This window comes from Littorina saxatilis, linkage group LG1, assembly GCF_037325665.1.
Source record: "Littorina saxatilis isolate snail1 linkage group LG1, US_GU_Lsax_2.0, whole genome shotgun sequence".
NCBI classification, from domain to species: domain Eukaryota; kingdom Metazoa; phylum Mollusca; class Gastropoda; order Littorinimorpha; family Littorinidae; genus Littorina; species Littorina saxatilis.
Window position 1 is genome coordinate 34,992,128 of NC_090245.1, and position 20,321 is coordinate 35,012,448.

Sequence of the window (20,321 nt, forward strand, 5' to 3'; positions counted from 1 at the left end):
GCATCAGACTAAAACAGAGATTCCACGCAACTGGAAGAGTGCAGGAGCGACAACGTTCTGGCCGGCCCAGAGTCACCACACAAAGAGAGGATCGCTTCATTCAGAGGCAGGCCATGCAACAAAGAATGGCTCCGGCAAACAACATTAGGCAACGCCGACAAGCTACCACCAACACTGTTGTTAGTGGGCTCAGGTGTTGTTTACAGATGAGTCCCGCTTTTGCTTGGAACCTGCTGATGGTCGCATCCGAGTGTGGAGGCGTCGCGGAGAGCGCTTCGCAGAAGGCGCTGTTCTGGAACGACAGCGTTTTGGCTGAGGCTCTGTGATGGTCTGGGGAGGGATCAGCACACGTCTAAGGACACCTCTGTACCATGTAGTGGGCAACTTGACCGGTGTCCGCTACCAGAATGAGATCCTGCAACCCCTGGTCGTTCCAGCCCTCCAAGCGATCGGCCCTCGTGCGATTCTTCAGGATGACAACGCACCTCCCCATCGCTCTGCAGCTGTAAACACCTTCATCCAGCAGGCCAGGGTCAACAGGATGCTGTGGCCAGCCAACAGCCCGGACCTGAACCCATAGAGCACATGTGGGACGAGCTTTGTCGTCGGGTACAGCAACATCACCCTCCTCCTGCCAATCTGGGTCAACTGCTGCAATGGCTCCAGCAGGAGTGGAAGGGAGTTCCCAGATACAGAGCATTCATATGCAACCTGATCCACTCCATGCGCCAACGATGTGTTGAATGCCTGGCACACAACGGAGGGCACACGCGTTATTGACACTGATTCACATTGTTGTGAATTCCATTTTCGAGGGTTGTCACGTTTGACACACTCTAGCTAAATTGTCGCTGCCGCGTTCGATCTTTGCTTTGTTTGTCATTACTCCTTGGTTGTTCAATTATATAATTTTTAAAAAATGAAAGAATTCGGTCTTGTCTGTTTTGTGTGGCGTGCTTGTAAAAAAGTGATCCTTAACTTTTTTTGAAGAGTGTATAAGTTTATGAGGTTTAATTTTGACAACTGTCTTATTTTTCTTGTGACCTTAAATCCGTATGGTCTTATGCTGATCTGCGACGTTGACTCAAGTTCCTCTGAACGTCGCCTTCGGGAAATGTCATTTCAGGATATTTGGTTTTCGTCGGCGTGAAGGAAATTGGAAGCCATGGAAAAGCTGGTATTTGTCGTATTCAGCGCATTGGTAGGGTTTCTTCATTTTACTTTTTAATTTGTTTTCTGTTTGTTTTTTGTATACAATTTTCTTCCCAAAACTTAAAAACAGAAAGGTACAAAGCGGGTGAAGTCTTAATTGAACTTATCAAATAATCATTACAAAATCAAATGGTGCACAGTATACTCATTAGAATTTTTTCTGGTCCACGGCGCCTGTTGCATAATATATACAGTCGAAAACCGCAACTGTCATCAAAGAAAACAAGGCTTAAAAAAAACAGAAACAGAAAGGTACAAAGCCAGGCGTAATCTTATCATATAATCATCGGGTGGGAGTCAGAGGAGAGAAAGATTTACTCCCACTAGCAGGAGGCCAATCATTATTGCGCCTCGGGCCCAGTTTATCCCCTCCTCGCAAAGTCTCGTAAAATGAGAAAATAGGCGGCGAGGGGGCAAGAAGCACGCTGGGGGAAGCCTTGCTCGGCCTTTTTATGTCGCTTTTACGTTCGTTTTACGGCGCGCAACAAGGCAGTGAAATATGCCCACAGCTTTCGCTGGCTCCCTGGTTTGTCCGCGCTGTACATGTTCATGTGATCGTCCTATAGCTCTTCTGCTTATTGACAATGATTATATAACATTTGCTATTGTGCTTGTCCGTTGTGTCGGCGTTGTCTATCCATTCCCGGGTCAATCGGTGATCATCAATGCAGATTTAACAGTATTATGTTGTATTGTTTTCACAATGAGGCTGTCTCTCTGTCTGTCTGCGAGGTTCTTCTGCGTCTCTTTTGTCCGGAGTTTGTGTTTTTCCCTTTCTGGGTCAGTCGGTTTCACCATCAAATTAGTAAATCATTCTGTCCTCAGATATTTCAAAAAGAGTAGCTCTGTTTGTCTGACTGTGTGCGAGTCTGTTTGCCGTCTGCCTGTCTGACCCCTCTCCTTCTTACCCTAGTCTGTGTGTCTGCATGTGTCTTAGTTATGTTTCTGCATCGGTCTTGTTCTCTCTGTCTGTGTATTAGTCTTTGTGGCATTATGTCTCTACCTGAATATTTGCATTCAAGCGGCCTTGCTTCTTCCCATAGTTCTTTGTTTTCTGTGTGCCAGTATACCTGCATGCATTGCCCAATTCCAACGCCCAAGCCCCCCCCCCCTCCCCTCCGAGCCCCCATAACTCCCAATCCCAAGCTTTTGGCTTTTTCTGTTAATAATTTCTACTCCCTCCTGCTGCAGATTCGAGGAACACAAGATAATTGTAAACAGAAGTTTTCTTTCTTTCATCACCTTCACTTTCAGTCTGGAACAAAGCGGAATTCGTTACGTCACGGGTTTGTAGCGGAAGTTGTTAAAATAATTTATCAGGTGATATAACCGCCCGCGGCTGTAACTGTGCAGCTGATTATATATGTTCGGAGAAATCTGGTTCTCATTTCTGATTTCTGAAAAGGACAGGGGTTTCTTCCTGGAAAAGTGCCAAGAACAGTTATGTTACTATAGGTCACCATTTTTGCCTCTTGCATGTATTATACATATATAATACAATATGTAATGCATTCCATTTCGTCACATGTGTGAGAAATATTTGTTTCTCTTTTGTCTTCGAGGGAAAGAAAAACAGTGCGTTAGCCGAATGAGCTAATACACTACCATAGGGTCTGCATGTGTCGCCAGCCACTCCCAATGTTTACTCCACGCAGCTGCATGATAATCAGAAATGTAGAAAAACACACACATCTTAGAAGTTGCCGAATCATTATGAAAACGAAATCAACAACGATTAAACAGAAGGTCACAGTTTCAACTGGCAACTTTAGGTCTCGTAAAATGAGACCTTGCTAGCACAGGGTTCAAAGGAGTTAACCTCTACAATTTCAAATCGCTTTCGGTAAGGGGTAAGCATATTAAAACTTAAAAAGATCCACTGTACCAAGTGTAAAGAATCTCCAGTAAAGGAATCCAACGCAACAGCGGCTAGTGGACTCCTATTCACTCTTTTAGACGCAAAAAAAGGAAAAGTAGAAGACAAGAAAAGGCGAAATAAGCGATACAGATTAAGACACTGGGGCCATAAAAAGGGGGGGAACACGAAACTAGCATAATGTTGTCTGGTTTTCACGACACCTTGGGGCATTCCAACAGTGCTTATGTCCTCTGCACAGCCCATACTGCGCGAACATTTATTACGTGGCCTTTATCATAAGAGGCGATTAAGTCCGAGACAATGGCGCAAGGTGTCGGGTCTCAGGGGACTTTTGGAGCCATCTGTATCGTGTCTAATCTTCTACTAGTTCTGTCAATTGGTTTATGGGGCAGTGTCATGTCCACTGTATTGTTTGTGTGTGTGTGTGTGTAGTTTTTTTTTCTCGAAAACATATAATCCGCATTATGTCTCATTCTCTGTTGTTTCTATGAATTATTTTGAGGTTATTGTGTCCCCTCTTCTGCTAGTTCTGTGAATTGGTTTATGGGGCAGCTTCATGTCGACTATATTGTTTGTGTTTTTTGTGTGCTGTTGTATATATTATCTCGTGGAAAACATATAATCCGCATTATGTCTCAATCTCTGTTGTTTTTATGAATTATTTTTAAGGTTATTGTGTTCCCTCTTCTGCTAGTTCTGAATAGTGGTTTATGGGGCAGTTTCTTGTGGACTGCAATTCATGTATTGTGTGTTATCGTTTTCTTTTCAGTTGCTGTATATCTTGTGTTAATCATCACACGTATACACGCAATGTCTTATTCTCTGCTGTTTTTGTGAATAACGATATAGTATGGGTATTTTTTGCCATCAGTGTTTTGTCGCATTATTTTGCAACTGCAGTTTGTTTTCTAGATGTTTGCTTAAACAGAATTGTGAATGATAAATTCTGCTGTTTCGGGCCATTTTTTCTCTCTTCTGTATTGTGTCAAACTTCAGCTGCTTCTGAAACTTGCTTTATTGACATTTTCTTGTCGTCTAACTGCTAGCAACTGTAGCTTATCTTGTCGAAGTTTATGATAATTAATGCGTTCCATCTTGGGCTGTTTCTTACGACTGAATTGTCTTTGCTTACATGCGGTATATCATGTGGAAATCAAGTTATCTACAGTATGTCTCATTCACTGCTGTTTCTGTGAATTATACGTTGTGGGTATATGCTGTATACTCTTGTGAAAATGATCTTAGTTACATTATGTCGCAGTCGTATTCTTTGCTGTGTCCGGGAATAACGAGATAATTATTTTTTGTCATTTTCTTACAACTATATACAGTTGTCTTGTGCAGGGCCGGACCCAGGGGGGGGGGGGGGGGGGGGTTCCAGGGGTTCCGGAACCCCACCCCTGGAAAAAGCATGTACCTTGCTTTGAGTGTTTATTTTTTTTACTAGTTTTAGCACCAAAACAATGCTGCTCTTAACCCTCAAAACAAGGCCCAGAATGCACCAGATTGCACAGATTTTAACCGTTTTTCAAAAATTTTCCGGGGGAGCATGCCCCCGGACCCCCCTAGTTCGCGCGCCTGCTTTGCAGGCGCGCGCTTGTGGCTTCGCCACTTCGCTGATTTACCCCCCAAAAAAAGGAGGAACCCCCCCTTACAACTCATTTGGTCCGGCCCTGTTGTGGACATCGTCTTAACTTAATTATGTTTCAAAGGATCGTTGTTTGTGTGAATTTTGCTATGGGTATTTTATTGTCTTTAGTATTTATCATGTGCCCCCAATGTTCGTCATGTATCCTACTTTACCTTCGGTTTATCCCGAGAGAGCAATGGCGGAACGCATTCACCAATCGGAACCAATCAGTGATCAAAAAGTGGAAGAAACTGAAAACCTGTCACGCGTTAAAGACCAACCTCTCTTCTTCGCCTTCACAGTTCATGGAGTTAGAGCCGACTCTTTTGGTCAGACTGAATGCGAGTTGCTCGCGGGCCGATAGACAGACACACTCGTGGTTCGTCTCCAGACTTTGTCCAGACTTGATGAGGTCCGTAGTGTAAGTATGCGTTAGAGTCGATGTCATTACCACTCGGACAATATAGCGCCTGTGCCTGTGGCAGTTCATTGACCTAGCTCTTTTGGACCCAATACAGCAGTCACCTCATTTTACTTGTACTAAGTTGCTTCTGTATATTTCATAGATTTCTGCTACATTTTGTACGAAAAAACAGCAACAGCAAAGACATCTACAGCACAAAAAGCCACTGCATAATTTCATTTCATTTTCATTTGCATTACTTTATTGTCCCATCGCTGGGAAATTCGGGTCGCTTCCTCCCAGTGGAAAGCTAGCAGCAACGGAGTCGCGCTACCCAGGTGTCTGCGTGTTTAGGTGTATTCAGCCACCTGCACTTATGGCAGAATGACCAAGGTCTTTTACGTGCCATTGTGATGACACGGGGGTGGGACATGGCTTCCGTCTCTGGGTCTGCACATAAAGTTGACCCGTGTCCGTCCCGGCCCGAATTCGAACCTGCGACCTTTCGATCACAAGTCCAGTGCTCTACCAACTGAGCTACCGGGTCTCCAGACGAAAACGCTAAGAATAATTCTTCCTTCTCTTGCAAACGACCGTGAACACCATCACCGATCTGTCCAAGCTTATACCTGTGATAACAGCACCATTTCACTTAGATGCGTACCGCTAATCAACTGCCTGGCTGCTTCCTAGCTGAGTGGAATAGGAATTGTTTTTCTGCATAATTTTGAAGATTGGTAATAGTATCAGTTACTAAATCAACTCTGCAAAAAAAAAATCACCTTCTTCTGCACAGAAAGCAGCCACGCTGTTGATTCTTGGTGTAGATCCAAATGGAAGAATGCTTTCAATCTAATCTAAGGTAAAAGCTTGGGTCATAATGAATTACAAAGTGGTCTACAAGGGAAACAAAGTACCTTTGAAGATGGTGTATAGGCTTGCTCAATTGTATACCTTCAGACTGCACTCACTCACCCCAGCAAGCAGCTAGCTACACACACCTCTTTGGCACCATCCTACATCCTCAGCCAGAAAAATAAGACGAGCAGCAAAAGACCAGCGTCTGGTAATCCCCCCCCCTCCACCCGCCCATACCCTTCCCATCTCTTGTATTTAGCGGGGAGGAGTTTGTATGTGTAGCCTGTTCTGTTGACTCAGGTGTGTGATATTTGCAGTCACAGGTGTGAATAGGTTGTGCAGTATCAAAGCTCTTTCTTATCACCCTGAACCCGCCGCCTGTGCTCTATCGCCGTGTGTCTGGGCTTTGTGTGCTTCTGTTTGTCTGGCAGTCATCCTGGCAGTGTAGAATCACTACTCCTTTGTTTGTCTTGGAGTATGGAACCACTACTCCCAAGTTTGCCTGGGAGTGTTAAATCACTACTCCTTTGTTTGTCTGGGAGTATGAAACCATACACAATTGTTTGTCTTGAAGTGTGGAATCTCTACTCTCATATTTGTCTGGGATTGTGGAATCAGTAATCCTTTGTTTATCTGGCAGTATGGAATCACTACTCCCATGTTTGTCTTGGATTGTATAATCGCTACTCCTTTGTTTGTCTGGAAGTATGGAACCATACACAATTGTTTGTCTCGGAGTGTGGAATCACTACTCCCATGTTTTCCTGGGAGTGTTAAATCACTACTCCTTTGTTTGTCTGGGAGTGTGGAAGCACTACTCCCATGTCTGGGATTGTGGAACCAGTAATCCTTTGTTTATCTGGGAGTATGGAACCCTACCGGGCCAATATTTGTTGTGGGAGTGTTGACTCACTGCTGTTTTTGTTTGTCTTGGAGTGTGGGGCCATGACTCAATTGTTTGTCTGGATTTGTTGAATTGTTACTCCCTTGTTTGTACGGCAGTGTGAAATAGATACTTCCTTCTTTGTATCGTAGTGTGGAATCACTAATCCCATGTGTGTCGTTCAGTGTGGAATCATTACTCCGTTGTCTGTCTGGGAGTGTGAAATCGTTACTCCCTTGTTTATCTGGGAGTGTTGTCTATTCTTCCTTCTTTGTTTGGGAATGTTCATGTCCTGTTTGTCTGCGAGTGTGTACTACTCCCTTGTGATTTTTAAGGGGAGTGTATAAAACTACTCCCTTTGATTTTTTCGGGGAGAGTTCGAATCAAGACTCCCTTGTGTGCATGGGAGTGTTGAATCATTACGCCCTTTTTTTCCGGGAGTGTTTCTGAAAGTGAGGAATCACTATACTCCCTAATTTTCTTGGAATGTGCCTGGGAGTGTTTACTCCCTGCTCCACTGTTTGCATTAGTGTTAAATCACTCCTCCGTTTTTTGTCTGGAATGTTCATTTCCTGAACATCTGAGGATGTTTGCTACACGTCTTAATCTGGATTTTTGTATCTTATTATTTTTTTGCAATAAGGATTAAAGCTTTGACGAGGGAATACAACAATTGGCTGTGCCACTGTTTTTAATGCTTGCTTAATCTATTGCAAAAGATCAATAGCTATATTTTAAATAATATTCACAAGGGATTACCCGCTTTGGTTAAACTTAACGGAATTGCTCATTGACTTTCTTCGTACAATGTTGCTTTAATTGACTGTGGCTGAATAACAGTATACACTTGTTTTCAGCTTCAGGATTTCAGAAATGCCAGCAAATGAAATCTGTGTTTACGTTGTATGGGCCTATCCCCATCCAATGCCTCTTGCATTCTGGCCCTGTGTCTCTTTTTGGCTTCAACACAATTCTGTCTGCCTTTTTTCTTTCATTGCTGTCCTCTCTGTCTCTGTCTTTACTCGTTTTCTTCACTAGTTTTCTTCTCAAAATGCAGTTTGAAACACAGAAAATGATTCTCCGGAACTCTGTCTTCTGTCCTAAACACTATTTAATGTACCACAACTTATTTAATAAAATCATGATATGTGTTAACGTGGTGTTGTGTTTCTGTGTTTTTCAGGAGGAGGCAGGTGGAACGGGTGGATTGTGTGGCAATATTTTACCTCCTACCCTCTACTCAACGGGACAGTACCTAACAGTAGTTTTTAAGTGAGTACCATCAATCTTTCCACTGTAGGGTTAAGAAGCCAAAGGTGCTATCGCCGTCCTAATACCTTGGGTAATGTTTGTTCATTTTATGTGCTTTTCCTTGCAGAGAACAATTTTTCTTAACGTTTATTAAATTTGACTTATTATTTTTAACTAGTGCACAAAAACAACCTACCTTTCCTGTTTTTTGATAGTGCACAAAAGGACAAAATACCTTATTTAGAAAATTATGTCAAACATTCTGATAAACAAAATGCTTATTTTCTGAATGAAGCTTTTTGTGTAGCATTAACAGCGCAAGTATTATGAGGCGATGGCACCTACTTATATATATACATATCTATTATTGTGAATGTCATATGACAAACGTTTTTGTTCGATTTTTTAAGTGTCTTTTCGTCATGGTTTGTAAAGTGTCTGTTCGTCTAGTTTTCTTTTTTTAGGTGTGTTCGTCTGGGTTTTTGAAATAATTGTATGTCTTGGTTTGTGACCTGTCTGGTCGTCTTGGGTTGTCTTTCTGAAGCATTATGGTAATACTCATTGCGATATGAACATCTCTTCCTTAAACTGACGTTTTGGAGGAAGAAAATGCAAATCCCAGAATTCATTATGCATATATGTATTAGACTTTACCTACTTTCACAAGTAAGCCACTGCTCCGCCTGGCGTCTGGCATTATGGGGTTAGTGCTAGGACTGGTTGGTCCGGTGTCAGAATAATGTGACTGGGTGAGACATGAAGCCTGTGCTGCGACTTCTGTCCTGTGTGTGGCGCACGTTATATGTCAAAGCAGCACCGCCCTGATATGGCCCTTCGTGGTCGGCTGGGCGTTAAACAAACAAACAAACAAACAAACAAGTAAGCCACGGTGAAAGTGATTACAGTGTAACCCCCTTAATAATGATCCCCCAAATTAGGGCTACTCCGTATTTCAGATCTTGCCTTTTCAGATTTTCTGGTCATATCCTCTGTAAAGTGACCTCCTTTGAAATCTCCCTCTTTTTTAAGACCTGATTGTCTAAACTTTAAAAGAGGGTTCCACAACACTCTGTCAAGGGCTTCAGGCTGGTCACAGCCCAGAAAGTGACGTTAAAGGAGGGAAATCCCGCTCTCCTAAAATAGGACTCACACCCGGCAAAGCTTTTTGTTCCGTAAATTATTTTCCCGCCCCGGGATTTCTCGCTGACACGACGGGATTAGGCGAGACTTAGCACCGGGGCCCGGGACAGGTCGGCCATGATACGAAAATTGTGGGAGAGGAGAGCGCGACCTGTCACTCTGCCGATTCTCTTTCTTCTGGGTTGCCGCCCCTTTCTGGCGAGTTGCCTGTCTTGCTAGGACAGCCTTCAATTAACCTTTGGCGCCTTTCGCCGTCATTATCTCCACTAGTGAGGCAGCCATGGCCGCCGTTCACTTCCGGTGCCTTAATTATTTTAGGAGACCGGTGGTTGCAAGAAATGACCATGTCCGAAGGTCATCCTGGTTGAGTCTTAATAAGGTGTTCTATTCCACCTTCTGCTGTCCCTTCCGCTTAAAACCATATATTTCTTCGCGGAAACAGAGTCGCCGTTTTGATAGAAAAGGACGCCTATGGTTCGTTAGTACTAATTAATGAGGCAAAACTCTGTGTAGACCGAATTAAGTGGTACCTGTAGCTGTTCGGCGAAAATCTTGCTGTTGAGTTAAAGTCCCCAGCATTGTGAGCCTCACCTTCACCGATGGAGTTTTTGTAGTGTTTTGTGCTTAGGCTCTGTTTGAACTTTTAGTTACATTTTTGGATCATTGAAAGACAAGACATTGTCATTCAGACAGGGTAGAGTGTCTTGGTTCAAGATGGAGACGTTATTTCTTTTTTTCTTTTGTTTTTCTTAGTTGGTGCTTCAGTTTTCGTAAAGAAGTTTTGTGGTAGGATCAGTGAGCCCACACTTCTTCGTTTGTTGAACCTCTGAAGCCGATTTTAAACAAGAATAATCATATGCTGTCGCAGTTATGTCGACGTGGGTCACCCCTTTGGCAGTTACTGGAAGTATTCATCCCGTTTTTATTTTTTTCTAAGCCACAGGACTGCTATTTTTAGTTTATAGTTCATGTTTAAGATGAGTGTATACTTTTACCCGCAGCTGTTTACTGTTCTACCAACGATCACACTAGCGACAGCGTGCCATGGTGGGAGACGTTCCACTCGGTGTGTAAATAGCAGGCATTGCTCCACTCAGCGGGGCCCGGTCCCACACCAACGCTGTCACTCTGCCACAGACCCTCACATTTGTTCCGCCTCGCAGACTCTCAGACTCTCGCAGGCATCGATATCCACGAGACCGAAACCCTTCATTTGACCCCTCTCCCGCCCCCTGCAGTACCCCTATACATGTATAGACATTTTCTTCAGCCTCGGCATTATTTCTCTCCTCAGAGTTTGAAACCCTTCCATTGACCCCCCCCCCCCCCCCCCCCCGCTGCACAAACGCATTTACAGTACCCCTATACCGTATAGACACTTAATTTCTTGAGCCCCCCTCCCCCCCCCCCCACGTCAACCCCCCTCCCCCCCCTAGTACTCCTATACCGTATAGACATTTTCTTCAGCCTCTGCATTAGTATTTCCCTCCTCAGAGAGCCCTAAACATCGATAATGATCCGACCACGGTCGCTCCAGAAGCTACACTAACCTCCACCTATCCAGATTTTAGCCCGCCCCAGAGACATTTCGACCCCACCCCGCCCCCTTAGCCCCGCTCTACCACCCTACGACGTCCTTTCTTGTGCGAGAAGCACTTTGGGAGACCCGTCGACATCGCTTCTGAGCAGACCTGTACTTCTGTGTGAGTATGCTCCCTGACTTCTTAAAATGCGATGGGGAACTTAGATGTACACACTTGGTGTTTGTTTATTCTGGTCGCCCCCCCCCCTCCTTCTTCCCGAAAACGGAATATCATATGACTATGTCAATGGAGGGGGAAAATTCGGCTACACGAGTAAAATTCCATTCGTTAACAAAACGACAACAATTTTTGCGTGTGGAAGTTGCAGCATACCGTAAACGCAGAAGCAAATAAAACCCCAACAAATCGGACGGTAGTTTTAGGTGTACCTGTTATTTTTTAGCACAATGTTCTTGTATTGTGTGCGTGGTAAGAACGATATATTTCCTCTGGAGTTTCATTGTTGTCAAAGTTACCACATTTCATTTGCGGATAAGCATCACGGATATTTAGTTCTGCTCGTATGCGAAGACTGTGCAGAAACCGCAAGTACAGTACAACTTAATCTCGAAGGTTCTGTAGCCAGTGTAATGAGGAGGAGCCTGAAATGGGATCGAGTTTTCAAATGTCAATTGTGCGAAAACTAAGCTCGGTCGCACGTGCAGCGTAGTTTAATTAAAAGAGACGAAAGGCTACGAATAGGAACGTGGAATGGAGAAGTAGCGAACCCAAAGGCCGTACTGCTTTGACGTATGTAGAGGATGAAACTTCAGTCCTCGGCAATATTTCTTTTGGGGGAGATTTGTTCCAAAAGCTTATAAACGTAATTTCAAGCAAAAAAAAGCAATGACGATGAAAGCATGGCGCTAGATGTTTGACATCCGGGCAATGCAATGACGACACCAGGCACTAGAAGGGCAGACTGGAGCCGGTGGGTTTACTCAGGACCCCTGCCTCCAGACTCATTTCTGTGCAGTGTGCATGCCGACCAAAGCGCCCCGAAAAGCTCATTGAAGCGGCGGGACAAGCCGCTATTGATAGTGTGGATACCGCAGTTCAATAATGTGCACCGTCGTCACTCGGCTAATCGGCGCACGTGGTACACGCCGAGCGAAGCCCTACTGTCCCGCTACCACGGAGTGTCAATAGACTTTGTGCAGGCGGACCAAAGGCGGCCCCGACCAGGCCCTCCCTCGGCCCTACAAGCCCCTATTGACAGCAGGGATATATGTCGCTGTGTTCAATACTTTGCGCCACCCGTCTCTGTGCTGATTGCAGCACGTACTGCACGCTTTACTGTCCCGCTGGGGCTGAGTCGGCTTGTGATGCTGGACTTCGATATTTGCGTACTGCCGGAATTTAGCTAATCGTCACTTGCACGACACGTTGACTTGTCCCAATGCTACTGAGCCGGAGAGCTGTACGGCGGCCCACAGAGAGAGGGACTCACGCGTACCCCTCTGCGCCCTTTAAAACAGCAACAAATGGATTTCTTTAACACGTTGGCTACTCGTGAGTTGCACGACACGTTGTTTTATCCCGGTGCTTCAGAGTCTAAGATGCTGATGCTCGACAGTGCATGGAGAGACACCAGCCATTCACGTACCCCTTTGTACCCTTCTCGACATCAGCTTATAGATTTTCTTCAATACCTCTTCTATCATCGCTGGCTCGTCGCCTCAGGAGCAACGAAGAGTCGGCCTTTCAGTGTCTCTCAGCTCAAAAGCGCTCCATGTCAAACACAAACTCGAACAGTTTATAACTCAGGCAGCTTCCTAATAAAGAGTTGTCAGCTGCGTTTAAAGCTGACTTGAATACACTGACCCTAGATCAAGGACAGATAATATGAAACGACCCGGCCTTTAAACCTCAAATATTTCTTTAATAAAGTCAGTTCAGTTACTTAGACAGCAAGTTGCAACGTCGGCACAGAAATGCTACTGGTGAAGAGCGTTTAAATACTTGTTCTCTTTACTACTCTTCACATCAAAAGCGTAGTCCCGCTTGTACGAAATGCTACCCGACTTAGCAACAGCTTCCCCTCTTTTTCCAACTTGTCTGGCCTTGCTGATCACCCCCTGTGAGGACTGTGTTCAATACCAGCGTCATTGACTAATCGCGACACGTGCAACACGCTTTACTGGCCCATTAGGCGGGAATAGTGTGAGAGGTTTGCCGCAGGTCAATACGTACACTACTTCCCTCACTTGCTTTATCGGCAAGTCTTGTCTAGTCTTGTCTTTCTGTGGGCTTGGTGCCACGGTTTTGATCGAACATTTAAATAGCATAATTAGAGGGAAAAAATTATCTTGGGAAATCACAGCACGACTGTGACTTATGATTTCCATGCCACTGATCGAAATATACGCAGTGTTTTCAACGAACTGACCGCATACATGCAATAATTTGCTTTATTGCTGTGTGGTGAGATTCATTCAAATGGTTGGTTTTTATTGAGGCGTCTCTGAGGGCAGTGCGTTGACTGTTAATCTATGTTAAAAGCTTCAGTCAGATGTGACAACTGAGTATCTGATCTATATGTAGCCATTACTTGTACAACAACAAGGTGCAGAATAAACCAACGTTGTACGCAAAGCTCAATGGATGCGGCTTCCCTGTTTGGTCAAAGACAACATGTACCCATGGCCCATACAGCAATAAGCGTAATGTACACAACGTTGTACATAGGTAATAGCTCAATGGGTGCGGCCTCCTTTGTTGGTCAAAGACGACCTGCACCCATGGTCCATACAGCAATACGTGTGGTATACAAGTGTACACAATTCACAAGCTGTATAAAGTCCCCATGGCCCATACAGCAATAAGCGTAGTGTAAACAACGTTGTACAAAGATAGAGACAAGTGAATGCGGCCTCCTTTGTTGGTCAAAGACGACCTGCACCCATGGTCCATACAGCAATAAGTGTGGTGTACAAGTGTTCACAATTCACAAGCTGTCAGGAGAGCATCTCGACAATTGGCCATAAAGGGCGGCCCCTGCGAACAGCCAGCATGGTGCCAGCCACTACACGGCAAGGGAGGCTGCCAAAGGGGCTGTAAACCTGTCAGCTTGATCCGCCTGACCCTGCTGACCACGAGCTGACCACTACACTACCGTATCTTACTATCGCTGACCGCTGCTCACCTCAGTCTTTGTTCACTATGATTTGTATTGTGGTCTTATTTGGTCTTATTTTGACTTATACCGTCTGCTGGTCATCTTTCTGAATAAAACTCTGCACTCAAGTCTTACTAGTATCCAAGACCGCTGACCACCAATCGTCTGCCACTAGACTTAGGTTAAATTCACATGGGCTATTTACCACCGACGTTCAGCAGACCTTTGGGCGATTTCGTTGTTGTTATTGTGGAAGAGGGTGGGGGGTGTGGTGGTGGGGGTAGGTACAAATTTGCCAAAAAGTTGTTAACAGGTGAGCTGTTGAGGTGGCTCGGCAACAATACTTCTTCCGTCTGGGTTGTCATAGCAAAGTAATTCAATGGAAGCGCGTGAAAAACTTGGCTTAAAATAGCCTCAGTTGAGCGCTGGTAAGAATTTTGACCGATTTTGGAGAGACTTTTTTTCTGACGCACTCTCTGTCTGGAGGCTATATATCGCCGAGAGTGCAAACGTTCTTATACGGCTCGCTTAATTATGAAGACCGGAGATGTCGGTTGAAAATTCACCAGCTGTGAACACGGCAACGATTTTCAAGCGATTTTGTATCAACATTTTTTTTTCAACAAGAATCATGCAAATGTCGTCCGAAAGTCAGTGGTGAATCGCGGCCCATGTGAACACCACTGAACTCGCACCATACCGGTGTCACGATTTCATCTTTCGCCTGTGTACATATTACCCCCTCGATATATACTCAAGACTGAAATGTTGTTTCCTGGTAAAATTAAGAAGTGAAATTATTTATGGACGAAAAGCATGTCAGTTTCTTGCATGTGAAGAAAATTGGTGGTGAAATGTAATAGATTTCACCCCCAAAATCGATTTATTCGAAAACGTGTACCGAGTGGTTACGTCCCTTGAGTAAGAAGGGAAACATTTTAAGATGAACCAAATTTCTAAGTTAAATAAACAAAAATTGGTTGGACAAATTTGGCCCCATGAATGTAAGGTACACAAGGTCGCTCATCAGTACTTTCGAAGGGTGTTTTTTTGTTCATTGTAGAGTTTATACTAGATCAACGAGGCCGAGAATCGAAATATCACCACGGCGAAAGATGAAAACGTCACACCGGTCACTGTAGTCTGTACTTTAGTCCATCTACCTCTGACGCTGCTCTGTTCAGTCCAGTCATTGATTGACCGCTGCATGATATGCTTGCTGTTCTTATCTGGCTGTACTGTCTGACCGACGCTAGGGTACGAGTGGTCATAACTTTGGGCTGGACAGCCCTTACATGACCTGTTCTGGAAGGAAAGAACCTGAAATACGTCAACCCAATGTGTGTACACAAGGGAAACTGATATATGTAACTTTCCTTTCACAACGGAATAAGTTTGAATTTCTTGCTGGTTCTGATGACCATTTTGGCATTTCTGTTGCACTAATCTGTTGGGATTTCGTTGCTGCCCTACATGCCAACCGGCATAACGGGCAGTAAGTAATCTGTTGGTCTGTTTTGCCTTGAAAGAAACAAGTGACTTTGCTACGGGTAAGTATCGTGGAATATTCGGGCGATGTTGAAGACAAGAAGGAACAGAACTGTGAAGTACATCCAAAACTACCTTGGGTTAAAAAATGCTAAGAGGACAGAAGCCCATCTGGGTAAAACAAAAAGAAGGAAAAAGGTTTTATTTTTCTGTATCCATACACATAGAGCAAGTGCATAGCTGCCTTGCGTTGTGGAGCGCTACCATTTAAACCCAAAGAACAGAGCTGTGGACAATTCAAATTAATCAGCACATTATCCTTACCTTTACCACAACCTGTTTGTTTGACTTGTGAGGAGCTTAATTAAGCTATGCTCAAACAGACCCACTGAGACAGACATTCACACAGACAGACAGACGGACAGACAGCCAAATGCTGACTTTTCGTTGTCGAACTAGCTGTCAGATAGCTTTCGTCACAATAAGTCTTAGAGGTTCAGCAAAGCAATCCGCTCGGTGATAAAGCCGCTTTGGCCTGTCTTCATTTGGTGGGCTTTCCTTTGGATCCCTTGTTTGTGGGTCGGCTTGACCTGTCTACATCTTTGGCTTTAGTGTGAAGGGTTGGACTTCTTGTGGGAAAGGGGTTTCTGTGTTTCTTGTGGACAATTTAGACAGAATAATGTCTTTGTCCCTAAAGTTCGTTTCTCTCTTGACAGCGCGTAGCCTTAAAAGGGGTTAAAGGATTTATAAGGATGTGTGTGTGTGTGAGTGTGTGTGTGTGTGTGTGTGTGTGTGTGTGTGTGTGTTTCTATGTGTGTGAGAGAGAGAGAGAGAGAGAGAGAGAGAGAGAGAGAGAGAGAGAGAGAGAGAGAGAGAGAGAGAGAGAGAGAGAGAGACGGTAAGTTTGTAAGTATGTGTGGCTGTGTTTGTGCGTGCATGTCTTCTCCCCAATTTGTGGCCCTAAGGTTCTGAATTGTAATACCTGCTTCGCCGTATTTCTCATTCAAAAGGGAAACAGCATTTTCTAAAACCTGAACCCACATTTTTTAGAAAAAAAGATACAAAGTAAATTTACCATCGAGTAGAAATAGCATTGGCATCAGTGTTAGTAGATAAGCACAAGCAGATACGACTGTATCGCTTTGGGGCTGCGTTTTCAGAGGTCAGATACTAAGCACAACGCAAGCTTTCTTTCGTCAATTACAGATTAACATCTGCACGTTTCCGCAGCACAAACAGACCATGTACACAACATTGATTGAGAGTTGCAAACTGATGACACGAGAAAGGGCTCGTAGCACACAAATCCCCCCCCCCCCCCAAAAAAAAAATTCGTGCAAAAGAACTGAAGCAGGGGAGTTATTAACAGAGCTTCCATTCGGCGACTATCCATGAAGCAGTAGAACACAGAGGAAACAGAGCATGAGCCCTATACTATCATTCATCACGTCGCTGTTTTCCAATTACACCGCGTACTTGATACACCTTGCGATGGCGCCCTTATCTTGCCACAATGGTTTGGGAAGTGAAGTTATTTCCAGTAGCAGAAATGTCGACCATCCTCTAGCGCCAGAGACGGCAGAGAACACAGAGCGAAGCCTGAAGACACGGTAGTTCTGTGAGGTAGTAGGGTTTCTTGTTATGTTCGCTCTCCCCTCGTTCAAGATGGCTTCAAGATCACTGTCTTTCTGTCTCTGTCGGGTTTTGCTTCTTTCTCGATGGCTGCGGGACAACAGAAGATGACCCCCAGACTAGTTTAGAGAGGAACACGGTTTCGTTTCTTCAAGAACCGACACCACCCGCCCCGGAGTGATACCCCGCTACCTGAAGGGCTTGCCAAAAGTCTCCTTTGCCTTTTCACTTTTTTCTCCTACCCTTTTTTCCCCCTGCCACTTTGTTGCCTTCCTCTTTTCAGCACTTTGTTTCCGTGTTTGCTGATTGGCCGCCAGAAAGGCGAGATAAGCCCATTGTCTATCAAGCGGCCATCTAAACAGAGAAACGAGAAGATGACAAGTTGATTGCAAGGGAGAGAAACGGGAGCCTATCGTTTGCTTGCCGCCGAGCTCTGTGCCGTCTTTGCTCCGGCAAGGGAGATAAGCATTGGCAACACTGGGCTCCGATTTCCCTCCCTTGACTTTTTCGTTTCCCTTGCCAGAATGGAAGTTCTTTTCCTTGAGATTTCTTTTGTGGGTCTTAGCGTCCTATTGTACTAGGATCGATCGAGCTGGTCGTCCTGTTAGGAGTACCTGTGTGGAAATCATGCTTTGACAGAGTTATATTGAATGTCTGGAACCGGAAGTATTTCAGTTTGTTAACGTTTGCGTCAAGGAACCGCGCACAATTCTCTTATCAAAAAGTTTATGACCACGGAATGTAAGTCTAATCCCGAAAACGACCAATATAATTATACTCTAATGCAGACGGCGGCTGAAATAAGCTGAAAAGCCTTGCTGCGGACATAATGCAACCTTTAAATCAACAGGCTGACATCAAAGGTCGCCTAGTTCTTCTATGGTGGATAACTTTACCAAGACAAGGATTCAAACCGTGATGGTCCTCGAAAACAACCGTATCCCCCTTATCCAAACGGCTGCTCAACTTGCTCGAAGTGGAAGTGCTAGTCCGACTTGGAAAATATCCGACATCAAAGATACACCCTTTACTCTCTGAGGTGTTTTACAAAGACAGGATTCAAAAATGTTATTCTCCAAAACAAGCCATGTAGTCTCTAGTCCAGAAGGGTGCTAGTCTAAGTTGAAAATCACGAATATGAAATAGTTCAACCTGTTATTTAGGTGTCTGAAATCAAATATACAACTGATTCTTCTTTGATGAAAAACTTTCCTTTGGCAGGATCACATCTTTGTCTTACAAACAAATTTATACCTTAATCCAAATGGCCGCCGGTCTTGGAAGAAAAGATGGAAGTGGAAGTATTAATTCAAGCTGGTAAATATCTGCAAGCAAAGGCATGATCGACCACTCAGGTCTTCTTTGATGAATCCCTTTCACATAGGAAACGATTTGAATCATCCTCGGAAAACAACCCGTAGATCCCAAATTCAAGCGGCTGCTGGTTTAAGTTGAAAAGTCTGGAAGTGCATGGAAGTTAATTCAACCTTGTTAATCTCTGAAATAAAAGTAATGAAGAACTGAGCAAAGACAAGTCAACACAAAACAGCAAGTATCCTCCTAAATCCAAACGGGCTGGCTGATCTATAACAGTCAGAAAAAAACAAGAACCAGGAGTGCCTGAAGGTGTGAGAAGGAGGAGAGGATAAAACGCCAGATAGCCGTGGAAGCAGCCTCGTGCCTTTGATGGCACGGCCGTGTGGCCGGGGCTTTATTGTCATGACATTTAGCCCCCGGGTAGAGAGCGGCCATGAACAGCAGGCCCAGAACGCCCTGTTCACATGTTGCAGCCCCAGTTGTCCCGCAGGCTCTGTTGCACATGCACACCCCGCAACAGCTTAGCTGGAGATTGCAAAATGATACTCATCATTGCATCAGTGTCTTCTTTTTTGTGTGTATTCCTTTTTCTTTTATTGTGGATTCCGGCTTCAGGCGATCAATGTTTTTACCTCCATGATTCTCGTGCACATTTTTTGTGTGTATTCGCCATTTTCCATTAGTTGGTGTAGGGAAGGGTTACTGTTGCTTGGGCTTTTTTGCTCTTGGGGCTTTTGCGTTGTCTCGAGCTGACAGCCCTCCCCACACTCACATACATGCGTACTTACAAAGACCAGTCAAATGAAGAAATTGATTCACAGACTCGTGAAAACATTTTTGTTGGAACATGCAGCATAATATATACCATTTCAAAACTAACTGCTCTTCGTTCAAATGTAAGACGTAATGCACAGTCGAGATAGATTGTGCTTGCCAGAAAAACGACAGAGAGAAAAAAGAGGCAGGGAGAGCGATAACATACACGCAAACAATAAGTGGCTCCGTTTATTGAGATATATAACTCAGTGGATCTCAATATAACTCCGTGGCTCAGTCTCCCAGACAACTTCCGTGTTTGCCATCATCATAATTATAAAGTCACTGGCTCCCGAGACGAATACGTTTGCTGTCCAGAGACAGAAAGAAGACTTTAATCTCGAAATGACTCGGTTGCGCAAAAGTTTTTGCCCGAAGGCGATAGAGACGCTGTGTTTGTTTTAGCGAGTGAGTCGTGCTCCTTCCATGAGGCGTCATTTATCTCCCTTAGTTTGTCGCTTCTTCGTTGACTTTCATGATTGTGAGTCCAACGTTACCGCGAGACGGAGATCGTTGTTGGTTCGAAGCAGCCATGCTATGAACCTCTATTTGGTTGTTGCATGAAATTAGACTGCTATGAAACACTGCTCGAATCCAATATTCTTTTCAAGTAGTGCGTCAGTGCAGTCTGAGACTATTACATTGTTGTGGGAAAAAGGCAATTAGCTTTTTTGTTTTTTTAATTTCTTTATTATTGATCTCACATTTCGTCCGTAGTTTAAAACATGCATTGACAACGAAGACATAAACAAAGAAATGAAATTGAAAATCCTCGCCCATGCTATTACCCAGCAACGTAATCAAAAACAAGAAGAGGCATGGAACAATTTAAGGGATAAATTACGAAAAGATGGACGAGAAGATCCAGAAAGATAAAGAAAAAGGAAAAAAAAGAAGAAATGCAGCACAAAACCCACGGAAAAATATATCGTAAAAGGAATGAAACAGCAAGAGAAAACCTGACCTTGCATTCTGCCATTAAGCCCGAGCCATTGAATTGCAATCTGAGTGTTGTCTTGCAATGCACTTCTTCCCTCAGTCCCGAACAATGGCAAGCGCAGGCCGCACTCCAGATGAACGACAGAGAAACGTGCGTGTTCTTGTCTCTCCC

At 44.3% G+C, this 20,321-nt stretch overlaps 1 protein-coding gene across 1 annotated transcript in view; it reads left to right on the forward strand.

The window, feature by feature from the left end:
• Positions 1 to 20,321, forward strand: part of LOC138968237 (uncharacterized) — a 221,961-nt gene that overhangs the window by 58,219 nt on the left and 143,421 nt on the right. The window contains exon 3 of the mRNA XM_070340792.1: positions 8,049 to 8,137. Coding sequence (XP_070196893.1) covers positions 8,049 to 8,137 — 89 coding nt within the window. The remainder of the gene's footprint in view (positions 1 to 8,048; positions 8,138 to 20,321) is intronic.